General features: G+C 42.3%; 1 protein-coding gene across 1 annotated transcript in view; it reads right to left on the bottom strand.

Moving 5' to 3' along the window:
• TH (tyrosine hydroxylase) overlaps positions 1-13,989 on the bottom strand; it is a 40,851-nt gene extending 26,862 nt beyond the window's left edge. Inside the window, exons 1-2 of the mRNA XM_056851326.1 lie at positions 13,882-13,989; positions 5,872-6,099 (exon numbers count right to left, since the gene is read on the bottom strand). Coding sequence (XP_056707304.1) covers positions 5,872-6,099; positions 13,882-13,971 — 318 coding nt within the window. The 5' untranslated portion in view covers positions 13,972-13,989. The remainder of the gene's footprint in view (positions 1-5,871; positions 6,100-13,881) is intronic.
• Positions 13,990-19,369: the final 5,380 nt, after the last annotated feature.

The raw sequence follows: 19,369 nt of genomic DNA, 5'->3' as shown, positions 1-19,369 counted from the left end.
GTAACCAGCTTCTTTATGGAGAAGGGGATAGGGAAATTTGATCTGACCTTCCATATGGACCTCCCACTCTTCCTCCAACCAACGAAGAGAAAAAGAAAGCTATGGATACCAGAGGGAAGAAAAGGAGGTAGCAGGAGAGCCAGATCTCCCATGCAAAAGGGATCTAGTTCCAGAAAGCTGCTGTCTGGCAACTACTGCATTGCCAGGAGCGCTTTCCTAGCTTAGAACTGCCTCTTTTTTTTTCTTGGAGTGATACCACACGGGCACTGTACAGCGCTCTACACAACCAAATCACAAAAGCTTCAGCAATGGCCCAAATTGTGGTATTGTAATTTTTCACTTCTTGGGAAATGGTATGGAAATATTTTCTGGTAATAAATGCGAGAGGCATCATGTGGTGGTTGGGGGCCTTAAAGTATCACATTTCGGTCTCTCACATTGTTAACCTTCTGTTCCCCCAATGAGCTGGCAATGAAACAGCTAGAAAGAGAAAGTACATGCCGTGAGCATTACCCAATTAGCTATTATCTAGTTCAGAAGTTTCCAAGAAAGTGGACAGATTTTCTACCCAGTTTTATAACAGTCCCAATAGTATGCTCTGGCCAAGGTGCTGAATTTAAAATGCAAAGTGAAATACTACCCATTTCATCTCCACCTGTTGCCTTTGAACCCCAGACATACTGTTTCTTCTGCAAAGCAGCGCCAGGTGGAGCTGATTTACAGAGGAGAGTTGTTAGAATACAGGAGAAATGCTAAATGTCCCCACCCACATGCCGCTTTCCACAATAACTGCCTCCCAGACAACCCAGACCAATCCTCAGCTGTGGGAGAAGCATGGGGGGAGTTAAGTGGTAGGAAGAGGGCAGTCAAGGGAAAGATTAAGGACTTTTCCTCTCACAAAATAGTCTCTTTCTAAAAGCTATGTCAGGTTTTGCAACACTGAAGGCCAGCTCACACTGCTAAGCATCCTCTACCACTTGTGTACTTCAGGTACATGACCACATGGAGAAAAAATAGCATGCGAACTGCACTGTGTACATGTAGCACTGGCAATCATTTCTGTGATTGCATCTGCTGGAAAGGAACAACCCTCACCCTGGAAACGTCTGCTGGCTTCTGAGCGTTCAGTCTGTTTCACACTAACTTTTCTCCGTTTGTTTGTGTGCTTGCCTCTATGATTGTGGGGAGAAATGTGATCATGTGGACTGCACACGAATGGGTCATTTACTTGACAGCCAAACTACACATTAGAAATGTCTGCCACATGACTTTCAGATCTGCCACAAGGACTTTCAGTCAGACATGAGTTGTAAGTCCCCCACTGGAAACGCAGTTCCCAGACACGCTGTGGCCCAATTCAGATCAGGACCATGGCACATGTGGGAAAGGTACTTTCCCCCTGTGCCATTTTCCCTAATTGAAATGTAGGTGCTATCTGCCCTATTGAGGAAACATGTGTGTAACCCCATCAGTACATATGGCACCCCCAACAAGTTGTTTCTCAGGCCCTTTTCAGTGGGGCATCAACACTGTGACCCCTGGACCGGCCCTCTGAAGGCTTCTAATAAAAAGTCCCCTTTGCCAAAGCTGGTGCCATTTCAATAGCTGTGCCCCCTTCAACAGAGTTAGGAATGATTCAAATTTTCTCAAGTTTCTAATTTACCCTTCAATCCACCTTTTGGGTCAAATTACAAATTTTAGTTCCTTGAAATGACCACTCATCCTAACCCATTTTTCATTCAGACGAAACTCCTTCTTGTGCGCCACTCAGAATTATTCTTATTCCCTTTTCTTCCCAACCCATATATTAACATGTCAACTTCACAATACCTCCTGGGATTGTATAATTCTGACCAAAATAAGATCTATCGGAGTTTCTTTGGAAGATTTGGCTCCAACTACTGAAGCCCACATTTTTAAAATTACTAAACAACGTCTCTTAGATATGGAGCTTCAAAAGATGCACCCAATCCAACCTTATGTTTGCTCTTCAGCAATGTTGGGTCTTATGAATAAAATTGACAGTATCCCCCACTACTTTTACAATCTAGATATCCCTATCCTCCGTAGAGCATTCTCTCTTGCTAAGGTCAATGCCTTTCCATCAAGGATGCTGTATGGAAGGTACCACCAAATCCCAATACAGGAACGGATTTGTCCCTGTGGTTCCAACTCCCTGGATACAATTGAACACATACTGTTTGACTGTTCTCTATACAAAACATCCCATGGAAAATGGTTAAAAACTTGGTTATATTCAAAACATCACCTGTCTAATAAAGTAAAATGTCAATTTTTATTGAATGATTCACTGAGGGTGTTGCCAATTTTCTAGTGGATGTGATGTAAGTGCAAAAACTTGCAAGCTCTGATATCTGTTTATATTGTTCTTTGTTTTATTTCACTGATTTTAAGTTTTATGATCTCTTTTTGTAACAATTGTAATATTTTTTATGCCATTAAAGGTTTATGATGATGATGATGATATTAACATGCCTATTAGAAATAGCAGAGCTTATGATTCTTGAAAATGGGAAAATGTTCTTTCCTCCTTACTCTCTACCAGGCATAGGTCTTCTCGATACTTTAGTGCTGTACTCCTACCCTGTAATGCTGGGGGACATTTTGTGTTAGCTGTCAACCAAAGTACTGTGGTAGCATTATAAACAGAAGCCAGGCTTTCTCTCTATCAGGCTGTTCAGCTTAATTTCTGTCCTGCTTCAAAACTCAAACGGAAGATATGAACTAATCTTCATGATATGGAGTAGCTTGTGTCTTTTTTGATGTTCTTCGCCAGAGCTCTGTGCTCTCATATTGGTGCAATGACCAGGATGACCTTGTGAATTATCCAGGGTGTACAGGGGCCTGTTGCTTTTATTTAAACTGTATTTATCGAAATTTTGAAAAAAGTTTTACTGAAAGAAATGTTCAGTGAGACTTTTACAATATAGTGGGAAACAGGAACCCCCAATATGTAGCCTCTATGATATCTTGGTAATAAGAGCTCCCTGGATTGGCCAATTCAAGTATAGCATAGTTTCTAAGAGCCTCACCTTTGTTTCTTCCTTAATTAATGGAATTAATTAACAGAACCTGTTGTTCCCTGTTCATCATTTCATTTTTTGCTTCTTTGCCATTTTCTCCTCAGCTGTGTTTTAGATATATTCCCAGTCCCCCTTACTTGGTAAATTCCCTGAAGAATCAGTTGAGCTTTTGGCAAAGAAGCTCCTATTAGGAGAAGACCCTCAGCTTATGCTCCAAACTGCCAAGTTCTGCGCAGTTGCTATGAAAATACGCAGAACTTTATTAGAGAAAATTGTTAGAATATTTTACAATTTTATCAATTTTTATATGGTAATTTTAACCAGGGGTTGCTTTTATTGACCTTACACCTTTATATGAATGGCAGTCTGTGCTTCTGTGGTGCAAAACCATTGTGTCTGGAAATTTTGATGTGTTGGCACGTGATTGGTCAGTCCACCATATTGATAAATTTGATTGATATATTCCCAGCTCTGACATCTCTCATCCAATCATTTTCCTTGCTGTGGCCCCAACTTGGAAAAGATTTCTTGCTATGCCTAAGTCTCAGGATAGGTTTTCCCATAACCATGGTTGGCCTTCATGCTCAAGCGATTCCTCAGCTTTTCTGAACAGCAATCCCATTGGTGGATTGCTATCAATAGCAAGCTCATTTTAGGATTTACTTTTCTTTGCAATCTATCCTTCTGTACCAGGGCGTCCATAGAGGTCACAATTCATTATCCCCTAATTCTTTCTGGGGGGAAGGTTCGTTGGCTCTGGTGCCAAATTCCTCATAGACATTCCAAGTCCTTTTTTGATATACTGAAAACTGATCCTTAATACCCATTTCTAGAGGAGTTAAAGCAGTTTCTCTCGAGCAATTCATTAAGGAAAAAGACTGCAATTTTTACTCAATCAGAAATAGATAGACAAAAGGGAACAAAGGCAATGGCACCAACAAATTCAATTTACCCCTATGTTTTCTAATGCATCTCTATAATGTTGCCCCCTCCAACAATCAATACCTTAGCATTAATCTGACAGATCTGATTGCATTACCTTTACTTTAGTTGTATGTAATGTAAAACAGCCGAGTGAAGCCAGCCTCCCCTCAGCCTGTTTCATCGTGAGGCAAATGTCATTACGCCCGTCTGTTTTCATATCTTGTACCTGCAGTGCCGGAGGGGCCAGGGAATGGAAATGAATCTCTCGCTGTGGGAGCCTGACATGTTTTGGTGTTTGTTTTTCTGAAGCTCCCTTCGTGATAAACCAGGAGAGTCTCTCCATTCGTATCAATCTCCACTGAATTATATGGAGGCCGTTTAAGAGAAGGGGTTCTCATGCCGCCTCACCAGTTAATTTCTCATTTGGATGACTAGTAATTTTATTAAAGTATCTGGAAAATAAGTGATACCCTCTTCTGGTGCTGAGGCACATGTTGGGAAGTATTCATAAGCCTTTGGTGTGAGTAATCAGCAACTACTCTCACCACGTGGAGCGCCTGAGAATTTATTTATTTTTAATAAAAAATTTTATTCATTTTTAATAAGGGGTACAGAAAAAAGAAAAGGGAAAAGACAGATAGGGAAAGTTTTACAATTTGTACTTTGCCTGTGCCCAAGCTAACTCTACTGTCTATTTTAACCCCTTGGCTAGTATTCCAAAAACTGTTGATACTTGATAGCTAATCTATTTTCATAAATCTTAACTAGTAAACTATTATAAACATGAACTTTGGTTAGTCATTATATCTATGTTTTCAATATAGAATTATATCCATTATTGAAAATCTATAATTAACACTATTTGAGATAAAATTTCTGAGGGGTTTCTTTTGTGCCAATCAGGGGAACAGCAACTGATTCTCTCCAACTCTAGATTGCCTCCTTTATTAAGGCCATTTTTGATCCAGTGATTTTTAAGGGAGAAACATGGGGGCTGTTAATCTGATTTTTTACCCATTTTGTTAAAATGCTTTACCCACTTTAATGACATTCTGATGATTCTTTTTGGGCCATTATGCTGAGGACATCCAGTAATTCAGACACAACTACCTGTGGCCACTTGGAGTCACGGCTCTTCCTCTCTCCCTGGATTGGAAGCATCTGGTCTGGTCTGTGCCTAGGGATTTTACCACTTTCAATGAACATACTTCCAGTTGTTTTTTAAAAAATCACTGATTCTGATATGGGTTCATTCAAAGCATAATTGCATTCATTTTGTAATACAGTACTATTAAAATTTTCACCTGGTTTTTTGCATCAATCATATATAAATGGTGTAATATAGTGTAGCATGGCACATGTGTCTCTAAAATGCTATGAAATACTGTAAAAAGAGTTTTAATATCAGCAGTGAAAAGTGTTTTTATTTTTTTATTTTTTGGCCATCAGGTCACATCTGACTTATGGCAACCCCTGGTAGGGTTTTCAAGTCAAGAGTGGTTTGCCATCATGACCCTGGTATTCCTTGGAGGTCTTTCATCCAAATACTTGCCAGGGTTGATCCTGCTTAGCTTCTGAAATCTACGAGATCAGGGTAGCCTGAATTATCCAGGGCAGGGCAACAATGAAAGTAGGAAAAACAAAAAGTCTTACAGCAATAATATATCCAAACAAAACAGAATGATTCCAGTATCCCTGTCTGATTCCCATTTCCCGCTAAATTAAAAGAGGAAATTGATTCTGGTGATTTTGGTTCTAGGTTAATAATTCATCATGAGGGAAGGCTGGAACTGCCGCCAGCTTAATTTAAACCACCCCCCATCTAGAGAACATATGGACTGTTGTGTTTTCACCTAAAAGGGCACCCTTGGTTGAAGCAAAAAGGCAACATCACACTGCTCACCTCAAAGACTTTAAGTGCCCGGGATGGCAATGATGTCTTGGCTCCTTTGAGAGTGAACAGCAGGTTCAACATGGCCATTCCATCCTTCTCTTCAAAGACAATGGCCTCAGTTGACTCAGCAGTGTCAGATGCAGAAGCAGCAGCCGCAGCTGCCGCAGCAGCAGCAGCTTCTCTCTCCTTTCTGGCATCTTCAATGAGACTCTGTCTTCTACCAATGAACTGTGGTGACTGGAGCAAGTACAAGGAGGAAAAACAGCCATGAAGTACAAGAAGAGTAAAGGAAACGTTGCTTCATCCTTTCCATTTTTACCATGTAGAAACTAAGGAGAGCTTTGCAGGGAGAAGCAGCCTAGCCACAGCGGGTTCCAGGTTTTGGCGGACCTTTAGGGTTGCCTGGTCCCTCTTCGCCATCAGCGGGAGGTTTTGGGGGTGGAGCCTGCGGAGGGTGGGGTTTGGGAAGGGACTTCAATGCCATAGAGTCCAATTGCCAAAGTGGCCATTTTCTCCAGGTGAACTGCTCTCTATCAGCTGAAGATCAGTTGTAATAGCAGGAGATCTCCAGCTAGTACCTGGAGGTTGGCAAACCTATGGGCCCTGGGCAGAGTGCCTGGAGTCCCCTCTCTTCCCATCCTCTGCCCATAACTGCATCCCCCACTCACACCTCCCTGCCCACCTGCTTGCATTCTCCCCACCACTACCCATTTATTCTTCCCCCTTATGCATTTGCCAGCCCTCCCAATGCTCATGCACCCTTGGGTAGTGTGTGCAACTGGGAACATTGCTGCTGGGCGGGTCACTGCCATTCATCTCTTGCATGCTCTTTCCCCAGTAGTGTAGGGCAGTGGGTTTTATTATCCCTACAGGAACTGAGTAATGTATTATTCATATACTGAAGAAGTTCTTGGTGGAAGAAAACAACAACCTTGAATTACAAAACAATACGAGGTCTAACCTGTCCTGCTTTAGGAACCAACATCGTTGAAAAGGAAATAAATAAATTGTCGGAGCAGGGATTATCTTTTGCATCAAACACAAAGGAAGTGCTGAGTAGGTTTCGGCAGCTGTGCTATTGAAATGGGGGAGGGTGATAATACGTTCTACTAGAACCATAATTGGATAATTTCCGAACTGAGTAGAAGTCAGCATATCAAAAATGTAATAATAAATACTGCCCTAAGTACATTAGACAATATGATACTCGTCTATGTTTCTAATAAATCTCTTTACTGAAATTCTGATATTGTAGACAGGGATTCTAGACATGTTTACTTGGAAGTAAAGAACTACAACTGTGGAATAATAGCATTGGTAAGTATTGGTAAGTATGTTACCTTTCAGTGTTGGTAAATGTTTTAAATAAATAAATAACTTTGCTTAGGAGCAGTGTATCAGCGATAATTAATTGTCAAATGTATGCCCTTGCAGGGTAGTTCTTTCCTAAATGTGCATTTAGCATTTTACATAGGTTGAACAAGGCACGGTAAGTTAAAATGTCAGCCACAAACATAATCAGCCACTGACCCCACAAGTATTCTACAGCTCGCTGCTCTTCAAGAGAAAGGATGCTTACTGATGCAATTGAACATGGATTTAAAGAGGATGCATTTTATTTTGTTTTCTTTCTCTTTGGAGGGCTGCCTGAAAATGACTGTCGTTTTCGTTTGCTTGTTTAAGTTAGACTTTTTTATTGCCTTTGCCATTCTGAAAGAGACAAGATGGTCAATGGTTTTTAAGTTATGGTATGAGAGAGACATTGCTGCCTCATTGTATACACTCATTTCTTTCAGCTGGTCTCCGGTCATATGGGGTCTTGAAAAACTCTAACAGCTGCAAAACCTTTGGAAAGAGATAATAGTGAGACAAATGTACACACTAAGGCTGTTACCGCACTAGGTATTCCCAGCGATGTATGAAGAGTTTGAAACTGTTATAAAAAATACTGTTCGCACTTTCTATGTATTCCCACCGATGTATTGAGAGTTTGAAAGTTATAAAAAATACTGTTCGCACTTTGTTTGGTCCCTTTAGCTGTCTTCCAACCATTTTTTAGCCGTGGCATCCAAAAACCCTTTTAAAGCGATGTTTTTTATAACATTTCCAAATGATACATCGCTGGGAATACCTAGTGCGGTAACAGCCTAAGAGCAACAAAACCTATTTCATACCACTTTCAATATTCTAGCCAAAGCATCTTTCTCAAAGTCGCAGCTCAAATTTTCCAGAATCCTAACATCATCCAATTGCCTAAATCAGCCGTTTCCAAACATTTTGAGTGACGGAGCACTTTTCAGAAGAGAAATTTGTCACGGAACACTGATTTTCACCTAGCACCTATATACTAAACCGAATGACAGTAGTATTTTTCTTTCCAGTCTCTTCATCGAGCACTAGGAGATGTTTCGTGGAACACAGTGCTCCGTGGAGCAGTTTTGGAACTGCTGACCTAAATAAATGAATTACTGAACAAGTGAATAAATCCTAGAAATTGTGCTTAAATTTTACATGTTGTCCTCTTGAACTGTAATCTGCCTTGAGTCCATGGCATGGGGGAGGGGGGGAAAGATGAGGCAATTTTACGGTTGTCTCGTCAGATCTCAGAAGCTAAGCAGGGTCAGCCCTGGTTAGTATTTGGATGGGGGACCACCAAGGAAATCCAGGGTTGCTGTGCAGAGGAAGGCACTGGCAAACCACCTCTGTTAGTCTCTTGCCTTGAAAACCCCATATGGAGTCGCCATAAGTCGGCTGCGACTTGACGGCACTTTACACACACACACAATTTGGATTCAGATATATTTAGAATTCACCAATAAATGCCATATCCAGATTTCTTAATCCAAATTTTGTAATTCCAATATCTGAAATAATTCTGGATAGTTGGAATCCACTGACCCCTATACAAAGCAGGTAGGGCTGCCTGAGAAATTTAAGTGAAATATATTCTGTAGACAACCTGGCATCAAGAGTGGAGGGGATAGAGAGCTGAGTGTCTCCTGATTGGTGTTCCCATGATTTTCCTAACAGAGGAGGGACTGGGTGGCAGCAAACCTGTGATTGATGTCTGTATACACTTATGGAATCCCAAGGAAAGAATAGACAGCAGAAAGCACATTCACATTGGTCCTTCCCAACTGAAAGGTGGGCATAGCTGTGTGGTCCTTTCAAACTGAAAAGTGGGCATATCAGTGTGGTTTGGTTGTTAAGAGCTGTGGTTTGGAGTGGTGGACCCTAATCTAGAGAACCGGGCTTGATTCCCCACTCCTCCAAATGAGTGGTGGACACTAATCTGGTGAACTGGACTGGTTTCCCCACTCCTCCACATGAAGCCAGCTGGGTGACCTTGGGCTAGTCACCGCTCTCTTAGAGCTCTCTCAGCCTCACCTACCTCACAGGGTGTCTGTTGTAGGGAGGGGAAGGGAAGGCGATTGTAAGCTGGTTTGAGTCTTCATTAAGTGGTAGGGAAAGTCGGCATATAAAAACCAACTCTTCTTTAGAAACCTCCTGCTGTCCCCTGACCATTTGCTCCTGATTAATGCTCTACCTGATGAACCATGACTTTGTATTTCATCCTACATTTGACTCCTACTCTATCCCTTAAAGTATACATTTGTTTTATATTCGGGAATAAGATTTAGGATTGTTAGATTCATAGATCAATTCAATTGACAAGTAATAAGGAAATTTTATATTTTATTTAGGACCCTTTCACTATGCATGTTAGGAATAAGGCTAAGGTTTGTTGGACAGAATTCTAATTCAAGGTTCTGAACACCCAGATAGCAGTCATTTCCTGAGGACTGGGCATTGCTGCCTGGCAATTGTAGTTTTGTTGGGCGCCTGCCATGAATGCTCAGCAATTTGGGGTTGGCACAGGCATTGGGAAATTTGTCAGAAGGCTGAGGGAAAAAATAGTGTGCCTTGTTTCAGGGGGAAATGGCTGTTTCCTATTGACTTTCATGTAATTCCAAATAATTAGAAATTCATTTTAAAAAAATCCAAATTCTAAATCTGAATGTTTATGCTGGTTCACTTCCCTAAAATGAAGGGAAGAACTAAAACAGTTAAAATAATTGACAGAACACTAGTATCTGTTTTTACATTTCCCTATCTTTGGAGAGAGAAGGCAGTCTTTTTATAAGTCGTAGGGTAATGGCCAACACCCACAAGAGGTATGCTTTTTCAGGCAGAGACCCCTGAATCCTGAATGCTCAACACTCTGGAGAAAATGGTATGATGTTGGCAGCTTCTTCATGACTGTTGTGGTGCCGTCAAGTTGCAGCCAACTTATGGCAACCCCATAGGTTTTCAAGGTGAGAGATGTTCAGAGGTGGTTTGCCATTGCCTGCCTCTGCGTAGTAACCCTCGACAACCTTGGTGGTCTCCCATCCAAATACTAACCAGGGACGGCCCTGCTTAGCTTCCAAGACCTGACAAGATTGGGCTTGCCTGGGCCATCCAGGTTAGGGTTTATGGCTGTTCCATCCTGTGAAATTTTTTGGTAGTCACAGAACTGGGTAACCTACAGCTCTTAAAGTATGTCACCCCCTAAATACAGGGCGTCATCCAACGTCTTTTGTGCTTCTACTGATTTTGAGGGCATGCTACTGTTCCCATTGGAGGCAGATAAGCACTAATGCAAATCAACTCAAAAACAATAAGCAGCATCAAGAATTCAGTGTGCAGCACATCCATTCCTTTTTTTTAAAAAAATCACCCTGTTCAATAGGGAATATAAATCAAGACAGCTGCTCCACACAGGGAACTGCCCGAAGCTGGTATCATTGTGCTTTGCTAACAATACATTTGAAACCTTTCTTTCAAGGTAACACTTTATTAAAGGTCATATGGTGGCCATTTGGGGACTACAGACCTTTACAGGTTATTATACATCATTACATTCCTATGTCTGGTCTCTTTTCAACACAGAAGAAACAATGTTCATCTCCCTAAAGTCAAACATGCCGTCTTTAACCCATTACGTCTGGAATTCTTTCAGTGATTTTAGTGGATTCCCTTCGGCACAAAGGCTGTGGTCGGTAAGACAATCAATCTGGAATGTTTGCATTTCATTTGATTGACTGCTCCAATCAACTTCCTATTTGAAGAAAAGGTGGTCTTATACTTTTCCTGCATGGTGGTAGCTGTGCAAAGGATCAGGCATGAGGCTCCTAACAGCACCAGTTCACCTCCCTGTTTTAGCCTTGGGAGGGGGCTGCAAATTGTGGCATGATTGTTTCAGCTTGAAAGGGACTGGGGAGCCATTATCAGGCACAGGATTGTCTTGCTGCAAGGGCCTTTCCCAAGTATAGTCTAAGAGAAAATTAAGTAAGAACAGACAGCACATTTGCATTCTATGGATTCTGGAAGTTGCCCCATTCACCCAGCATTGGCAGGGTTTTGCTGGCCAAGAGTATTGTAAGAGGGGAGACTTAGAAGAGTACTGGTTGCAAGCGGAAGAAGACGTCTGCCCAGATGTGCTCCACTCACCTCCACAAAATGCCGCATTAGTGGGTATCGTGAAATGGCCCCGGTCCACAATGACTAAAGCTCCCTATCTGAAAACGTGTCTTATATAATGGGGGAAAGTATTGGGCTTCAACTGAGTAACTTGGGTTCAGATCAGTGCACACCAAAGAAGCTCAAAGTCTGGGGCAAGACCAGTGATCTGTCCACAGAAGGCACTGCCCTAGTTCCCTTTATAACCCAAGTTTTCATCCCTTTCCACTGTATAGCCTCCAACCCATGTGCATGTCCTGTGACCCCAGGAATAAATTTTAATGGGTCAGAAAGGACAACTGGGGAGAAGGGGCACAAAGAAAAGATATGTGATCCTTGTACCCATGGATCCCTGGATCCAGCCCACTGTCTCTCCACCGAAACTGCTCCACAGGATTGTTGCAAAAATAAACTGGTCACCATCTGGAACTCCTTGTAAGAAAGCAGGGTATGTGACTGATGCATAAATTATTTGGCTGCTCACTGAAGTGCATTTCAAGTAGTCTGACATGTCTTAACTCCAACTCCCTGGTTTCTTTTCATGGCAGGGAAAATAAAAAGGGGGGAATTTCTCAAGTTATACATTTTAAAAATACACAGCATTGATCAAAGAGTAGGAAAAGATGAGGTGTGGAACGAAACACAAACTCCTCCTCACTGCCCGAACTTGAACTTACAAGCCTATCACTTCATACTAAAGCACAGTTCTAAAACAGTCTGCCTCACATACCTCCCATGTAGTTTTTCTTTGTCTAGATTTGTGCAAAAGAAAAAAAATCTACTTTCTATTTTTTAGGGAGGCAGCAAAATAGACATGGATTGAAGTATTTGGAAACTAGGATGCTTATGAAAATAAGCCTCACTTGTTGAATTACATCCAAAGTGTTAAGACATATGTTTTACATTTGGCAGAAGACAACCTTGTCTTGATTTTTATATGAATACAAATAACAATATTCTTTTCCATTTATTTCCTGCTATTTTGGCCAGCAGCCTTATTTGGAAAGTAAATATCAGCCAAGTTTCAAAACTGCACACATTGCCCAGGATATGAAAAGCTGCTTGGGCGCAATCAAATGTACCTTTTTTCCTTGGTATAGCAAATTCCAGTATCATATCACAGATCATTTAAAGGACTCGTATCAATTTCGGAAGGCGTTTGCCCAGTGTTCTAACTTGGGTGAGAGAGAGAAAAGGAAAGCCGTCTTACCTCCAAGGTGGGGTTTTTTTTTTGGTTTGGGGTGCTCTTTGTTTGCTTGTTTTTATTTTTGCTCCTGCTCATTACAAATTTCTTACAAAAATACCACTTTTACACAGGAGGAAATATGATTTCCACAACTGGATGAGGATACCTAGGGTATATTACATCCAGGATTTACATTCATGTTAGATCATCGTACGTCTCATATCCAGAGCAGAAATTCTCCACCTCTCAGCATGGAGTAATTTTTCTGATATCTCCTTGAACTCTATTAAAATACTCCAGAGTAAGCAACTTAGACTAGAGGCCTGGTTTAGATAAGCATGTGCAATACTTGATTTCTATACACTAGATGACTCATGAATACAAGACAACTGGCTGTTGAATGTATGAACTGACACCTCTAAAATGTTTGGTTGTGATGGGTTTTTTTCTCTCTCTCTTCGTCCATTCACATATGCAAGCACTTAACTGATGTAGCTCACTTGTGAATCAACCCAGCTGCCATATGTGAAAAAGAAGAATGCTAAAAGCTAAAAAGTTTACATGATCACATCCAGCAAACAAGATGGTTAGGCAATGGAAACCAATGATCATGCGTTACCAACCTGGCTGGCAGAGTCTGCAAGACTTCTAATCAATCCTGTTCGGGTAGATATGAAGTTTTCATATGTTTCTCCCCCCCCCCCACCCCGCAATTTTGTCATTGCATATCTGCTGTATGCAAAATTCTGATATAAACCAGACATGCGATTTCCCAAGTCACAGAGGGAGAAATAAAAAGATCGCAATATTGCATAGCAACATGTTCAATAAGTTCATCCGCATTCTTAGTGTCTCGTGGATTTAGTTCAAAAAGGGCACTGGATTCTACTGCACTGAATAGAACACAGCGCAATCCTATAAAGAGTTACTCCCGTCTAAACCCACTGATTTCACTGACAGCCTGTCAGTCTGTCACATTAATGCAATGTGACCCAGCTACTCAGCTTTAGACAGCGGTAATAAATAATCCCCTTCTCTTTATTCTAGTTTGAGCCTAGCTCTTATTATTCTGTCTGAAACTGCTGATTTTGTAATGCATCATTGCCAATCTATCACATTTTCCCTTTAACCTTATACTTTTGCCTTTAGAATTGGCAGCTGTATTGCTATTGTATACCATGGTACTTGTAGCACCATATCCAGCACGTTTCTAACTACTGATTTTGTCCAGCTCCTTGAATAGAAACATGTTCTAGAAATAAAGGTAGAACTCTCTTCTGTCTGTCTGGTTGCCTGTGATGAGATTGGAAGGGGTGAGGGTCCTTTCTTACCAGAATAGCCTCCGCTTGCTTGGAGTCCAGCTCGGATACTGCCCGCCGGAAACCTCTGGCTGAGGAACTGGAAGTGTTTGGGGTTGGCATCCTTGCTGGTGCACTGGATCGGCTCTCAAGCTTTGCTTTCCCTTCTCTTTCTGGGTTTTTTATAGGGCAAGCCTGACGTCAGAGACCCTTTGCTTTCCCCCTCTGCCTACCTCCCTTCCTCCTTTCAGCCTGAGGGAGAGAGAAAAGGAGGGGAGAGGAAATGCAGAGGAAAGAAGCGCTTATGTCCCATTAAATCTAATTGCTGCAGAGATTGCCGGCACCCGGCTTCGCTTCGGCAAAGCTACTGCTGGCTCTTATCCTGCACCCAAAAATATTTGCTAGACTGAATACTTGCTTTGTGTTTTATTGCGGCTCGCAGTTCTACATCGCATGCTCTCTTGCCTATGACTCTGCTCCACTGTCAAGCACAGTCAACGAAGGCATTTTAACACTGATTGACAACAGGCAAACAAAAAAGGAGAACACAACTGAGTATGGCTCTGGAAGAGGGGGGAAAGAAAATCGAACCTAAGGCCTGTAACGGAAAACAGAGTCAAGATTTCCTTGGGGCTGTTGAAACATTTGCTTGAAATGCCGGCTTTCAGGTACGCTGAGCAGCCTGCTTCTGATCAGTTAGCAAACCATTAGAGATACAAAAAAAAAAAAGATTTTGAGGGACATATCGCTAAACACATCAAGACCAACAATAAGAAATTCTTTAAGTACTTTAGGAGTAAGAAAGCAGCTAGGGAAATGGTTGGACCATTGGATGACAACGGGAGTAAAGGAACACTAAGGGAGGATAAAGCAATTGCCGAGAAAGTAAATGAATTCTTCTCTTCTGTCTTCACTGTTGAAGGTATAAGGCAGATCCACTTTCCTGACAGTTGTTTTGGGGAGGGGAGAATGAGGAACTGGGGCAAATAGTGGTAACAAGGCAGGAAGTCCTGGAATGTCTAGACAAACTGCAAACTAACAAGTCATAGGGACCAGATGGTATTCATCCTAGAGTTCTTCAAGAACTAAAATGAGAAATTGCTGAACTTCTTACAGTGATATGTAACATGTCCCTTAGATTAGCCTCTGTACCAGAGGACTGGAGAATGGCCAATGTAATGTCCATTTATAAATAAGGATCCAGGGGGACCCAGGAAATTACAGGCCAGTTAGCTTAACGTCTGTTCCAGGTAAATTGATGGAAAGTATTATTAAAGATACAACTGTCAAGCATATAGAAGGGCAAGGTCTGCTGAGCAAAACCCAACATGGCTTCTGTAAAGGTAGGCCCTGTCTCACTAACCTTTTAGAGTTTTTTGAAAGTATCAATAAGCATGTGGACAGGAATGAGCCTGTGGATATTGTGTATTTGGATTTCAAAAGGCTTTTGACAAAGTCCCCCACCAAAGACTGCTAAGCAAACTTCATAGTCATGGGATAAAGGACAAGTCCTCTTATGGATTGAGAGCTGGCTAAAAAAAAAAATAGGAAGCAGAGAGTAGGATTAAATGGTCAGTTCTCACAATGGAAGGATGTAAGCAGTGGGGTGCCTCAGGGATCTGTGTTGGGACCAGTGCTTTTCAACCTGTTCACCAATGACCTGCAGTTGGGGATGAACAGTGAGGTGGCCAAGCTTGCAGATGCCACCAAATGATTTAGGGCGGTTAAAACAAAAATGGACTGTGAAGGATCTCTTCAAACTGGAGGAATGGGCATTAAAATGGCAAATGAGATTCATTGTGAGCAAGTGTAAAGTGATGCATATTGTGGGCGGGGGGAGTCCCAACTTCACATATATACTTCTGGGATCTGTACTGGCAGTGACAGACCAAGAAAGGGATCTTGGGGTGGTAGTGGATAGCTCGATGAAGATGTCATCCCAGTGTGCGGCTGCCATGAAAAAGGCAAATTCCATGCTGGCCATAATTAGACAAGGAACAGAGAAAAAACTGCTGCTGTCACACTGCCCTTGTACAAATCTATGGTGAGACCACACTTGGAATACTGTGTACAGTTCTGGTCACCACACCTAAAAAAGGATATTACAGAGCTTGAGAAGGTGCAGAACAGAGCAACCAAAATGGTTAGGGGACTGCAGCAACTGTCCTATGGGGAGTGGTTGAAAGACTTAGGGTTGTTTAGGTTGGAAAGAAGGTGGTTAAGGGGAGACATGATAAGATCTATAAGATTACGCATGGTATGGAGAGAGTGGACAGGGAGAAGCTTCTCTCTCTCATAATACTAGAATGAGGAGTCACCTGTTGAAGCTGGAGGGTGAGAGATTCAAAACAGATAAAAGGAAGTATTTTTTCACACAACGCATAGTTAAATTGTGGAACTCCCTGCCCCAGGATGTGGTGATGGCTGCCAACTTGGAAGGCTTTAAGAGAGGAGTGGACATGTTCAGGGGAGATAGGGCTATCCATAGCTACTTGTCCAAATGAATACTAGTCATGATGCTGCTGCAGTTGTCTTGTTTATAGGCTTCCTAGAGGCACCTGGTTGGCCACTGCGTAAACAGACTGCTGGACTTGATGGACCTTGCTCTGATCCAGCATGGCTTTTCTTATGTTCTTATCCACAGCTATTGCTCCGTGTCTTGTCCTTTTACTGTCTCCCAACTCCTAGTTTGACCCAGTGTGTCAGATAATGCCATCACCATGGGTGTGTTGCATTACCCCAGTTACTGGTAACCAATAATGTGAGGAGGAGTAGGGCAACACACAGTGAAGTAACACCCTCTCTCACCTTGCAGTAACATTGGACATTAGAAGGAAGTGAGGAGAAAGAAACTCTGAGAGATGGCAAGTCTATCCCACTCATCATGTTCAGATAAGGGGGGGGGGAATTGTGCTGAAAAGCTGTGTAGGACATAAGTCTTCTGTTCTTTAACACCAAACTATGCATGGCCCAGGATGTTTTGGATTAAGATTGTCCATGTTTGTTAAAAGACCAAAAGCATCTGTGCAAGAGATTCACATTGAGAACCTGGTCCTAAATGAGGCAGATCTGCCCTGTGGCTCATTCCATTTTCTTTATATAAAAATGTACTACTACTACTACTACTACAACAACAACAGGAAGAGGAAGAGGAAGAGTTGATTTTTATATGCAGCCTTTCTCTACCACTTAAGGGAGACTCAAATCGGCTTACAATCACCTTCCCTTCCCCTCCCCACAACAGAGACCCTGTGAGGTGGGTGAGGCTGAGAGAGTGTGACTTGCCCAAGGTCACCCAGCTGGCTTCCTGTGTAGGAGTGGGGAAACAAATCCAGTTCACCAGATTAGCCTCCGCCGCTCATGTGGAGGAGTGGGGGAATCAAACTCGGTTCTCCAGATCAGAATCCACCACTCCAAACCACCACTCTTAACCACTACACCACCACTACCACCACTACTACTGATTTTCATTTCTACCCAGCTTTTTTTCTCAGTGGGGAACCTCAAAGCAACTAACATGGTTCTCCTCTCCTCCATTTTATCCTCAAGCAACCTTGTGAGGTAGGTTAGCTGTTTTTAGCCCACTCTTTTTTTTTTAAGTGCAAAACATCCTAATCAAGAATCTTCCAGTCATGTCTAGGTTTGGCCTAAATGTCATAGATCTTTTTTGTGTTTTGCGCATCCTGGTCAAGAGAAAGGAGAGGCCACTGCATGATTTTCACATGCAATGTTCTGAAAAGGCAAAGCACCACTGCTAAACCAATTTGCTTTATGAAGGAACTTCTGGGAAGCACTATGATTTCTCCACACCCCCAACCCCCTATCCAGCATGAACATACCAGGGTTATAGGTGCCATAACTGTTGAACTCTTTGGGAAACATGTTCACTCTAATGAGCCACACAGCAATTTTCTAGGCATTCATTTTGTAACTTCAGAGATCACAGACCTTGTGATGCCTGAAATATGTGAACCTCGAAAAAAAGGGAAGGCTCCATGCTGTATAGTAGGTAAAGCAAACCAGAAACAGCACGCAAGAACAATATGATATAAATACAAATATATTAAAGTGACAAGTAAAAAGGTGAAATAAGCAAAAATACAAACAGAACAAAATGCACAAATATATACAACAAAAAATTCCCAGCCTAGATAGCTGTCTTTGAGATCCTTGTGAGGAACCAGTCTGGTCTGTTATGAAATGATACCTATTAGGTGCATTCTATTTCCTCTTTTTTCGATTGCATAGCTGATGAAGCCCATAGCGAAACATGGTCACATGATCTAGACAAGACGTCCTAGCAATGAAGCTATGGATTAATTCTTGATGTTTGTTCCTATCATGACTGGCTGCCCTCTCCAGAGCCCCAGCCGCATTGTAACCTAACCAAGTCAGGTCAAATAACTCAAACCACCTTTTAAATGAAAAGGTTTATTAAGAAATTAAAAGAAAAATAATTACCGTATTTTTCGCTCCATAGGACGCACCTAGTTTTTAGAGGAGGAAAACAAGAAAAAACCTTGTTTTCCTCCTCTAAAAACTTGTCTTATGGAGTGAATGCAGGCTGGGCGCGTGCGCATCGGGACGGCGCAAGCCGGCGTTCCCCGCCCCGACGGCCAGCTGGGAGGCGGGTGGGGCACGTGCGCGCGTGCTGGGTGCGTGCGCGTCGGGACGGCACGAGCCGGCACACGTGCCCAGCTGGCTCTGTGCGGCCCCGCCTGCCTCCCAGCTGGCCGTCGGGGCGGGGAACGCCGGCTCGCATTGTCCCGACGCGCACGCGCCCAGCCGGCATTCACTCCATAAGACGCACAGGCATTTCCCCTCACTTTTGAGGAGGAAAAAAGTGCGTCTTATGGAGCGAAAAATACGGTAAAATGCGAGTACAGTAATCTTAAAGACACACTGGCAAAGAAAATAACAAAGTCTTGCTGGTTATACTTACAACTCTACTACATAGCTGAAGTTTCTTAATCTTAAACTAAGCTGGTTCAGGCCTTAGTTTCTTGCATTGCGGCATTGCTGTATATGAGCAGAGTAATGTGCTAAAGCAATTCAGGTGATGATAATAGTTGATAATGGTTGACATAGAATAAGCATGGCTAAACATATGGCAATCTAGATGACCCTTGACTTCCAATCAGAAACAGTAGTTCAAAGAAACTTCTAGATGGTTCAGGCCGGTCCAAGCTGGATTGGGTCCTAGGAATGAAGAGTGAAATTATTCCCCCCTCCCAACTTCTCACAGATGAAAACTTGCTCCCAATTAGGCTGGTATGCTGGCTGGTTCAGCCTTGCACGGTCTTATCCGCTTGGTAACAGGCTGCAGGTGCATCTTGTTTTTCATAGTCTCTGCTAGGCCTCTACCATTATAACAGCAGTTTTCTAAGCATTCAAAATGGAGAACAGAGTGCTAAGCAAAAGCTAACACTGAATGGCTTTTCCTGTCTTCGCAGTTCCCAAGCCTTCTGTCTACTTCTTCCTGCAAAAGAGAAATACGAGATTATATAGAACAAGCATTTTC

This window comes from Euleptes europaea, chromosome 6, assembly GCF_029931775.1.
Source record: "Euleptes europaea isolate rEulEur1 chromosome 6, rEulEur1.hap1, whole genome shotgun sequence".
NCBI lineage: Eukaryota > Metazoa > Chordata > Lepidosauria > Squamata > Sphaerodactylidae > Euleptes > Euleptes europaea.
This window is presented reverse-complemented; position numbering and strand designations above follow the sequence as displayed.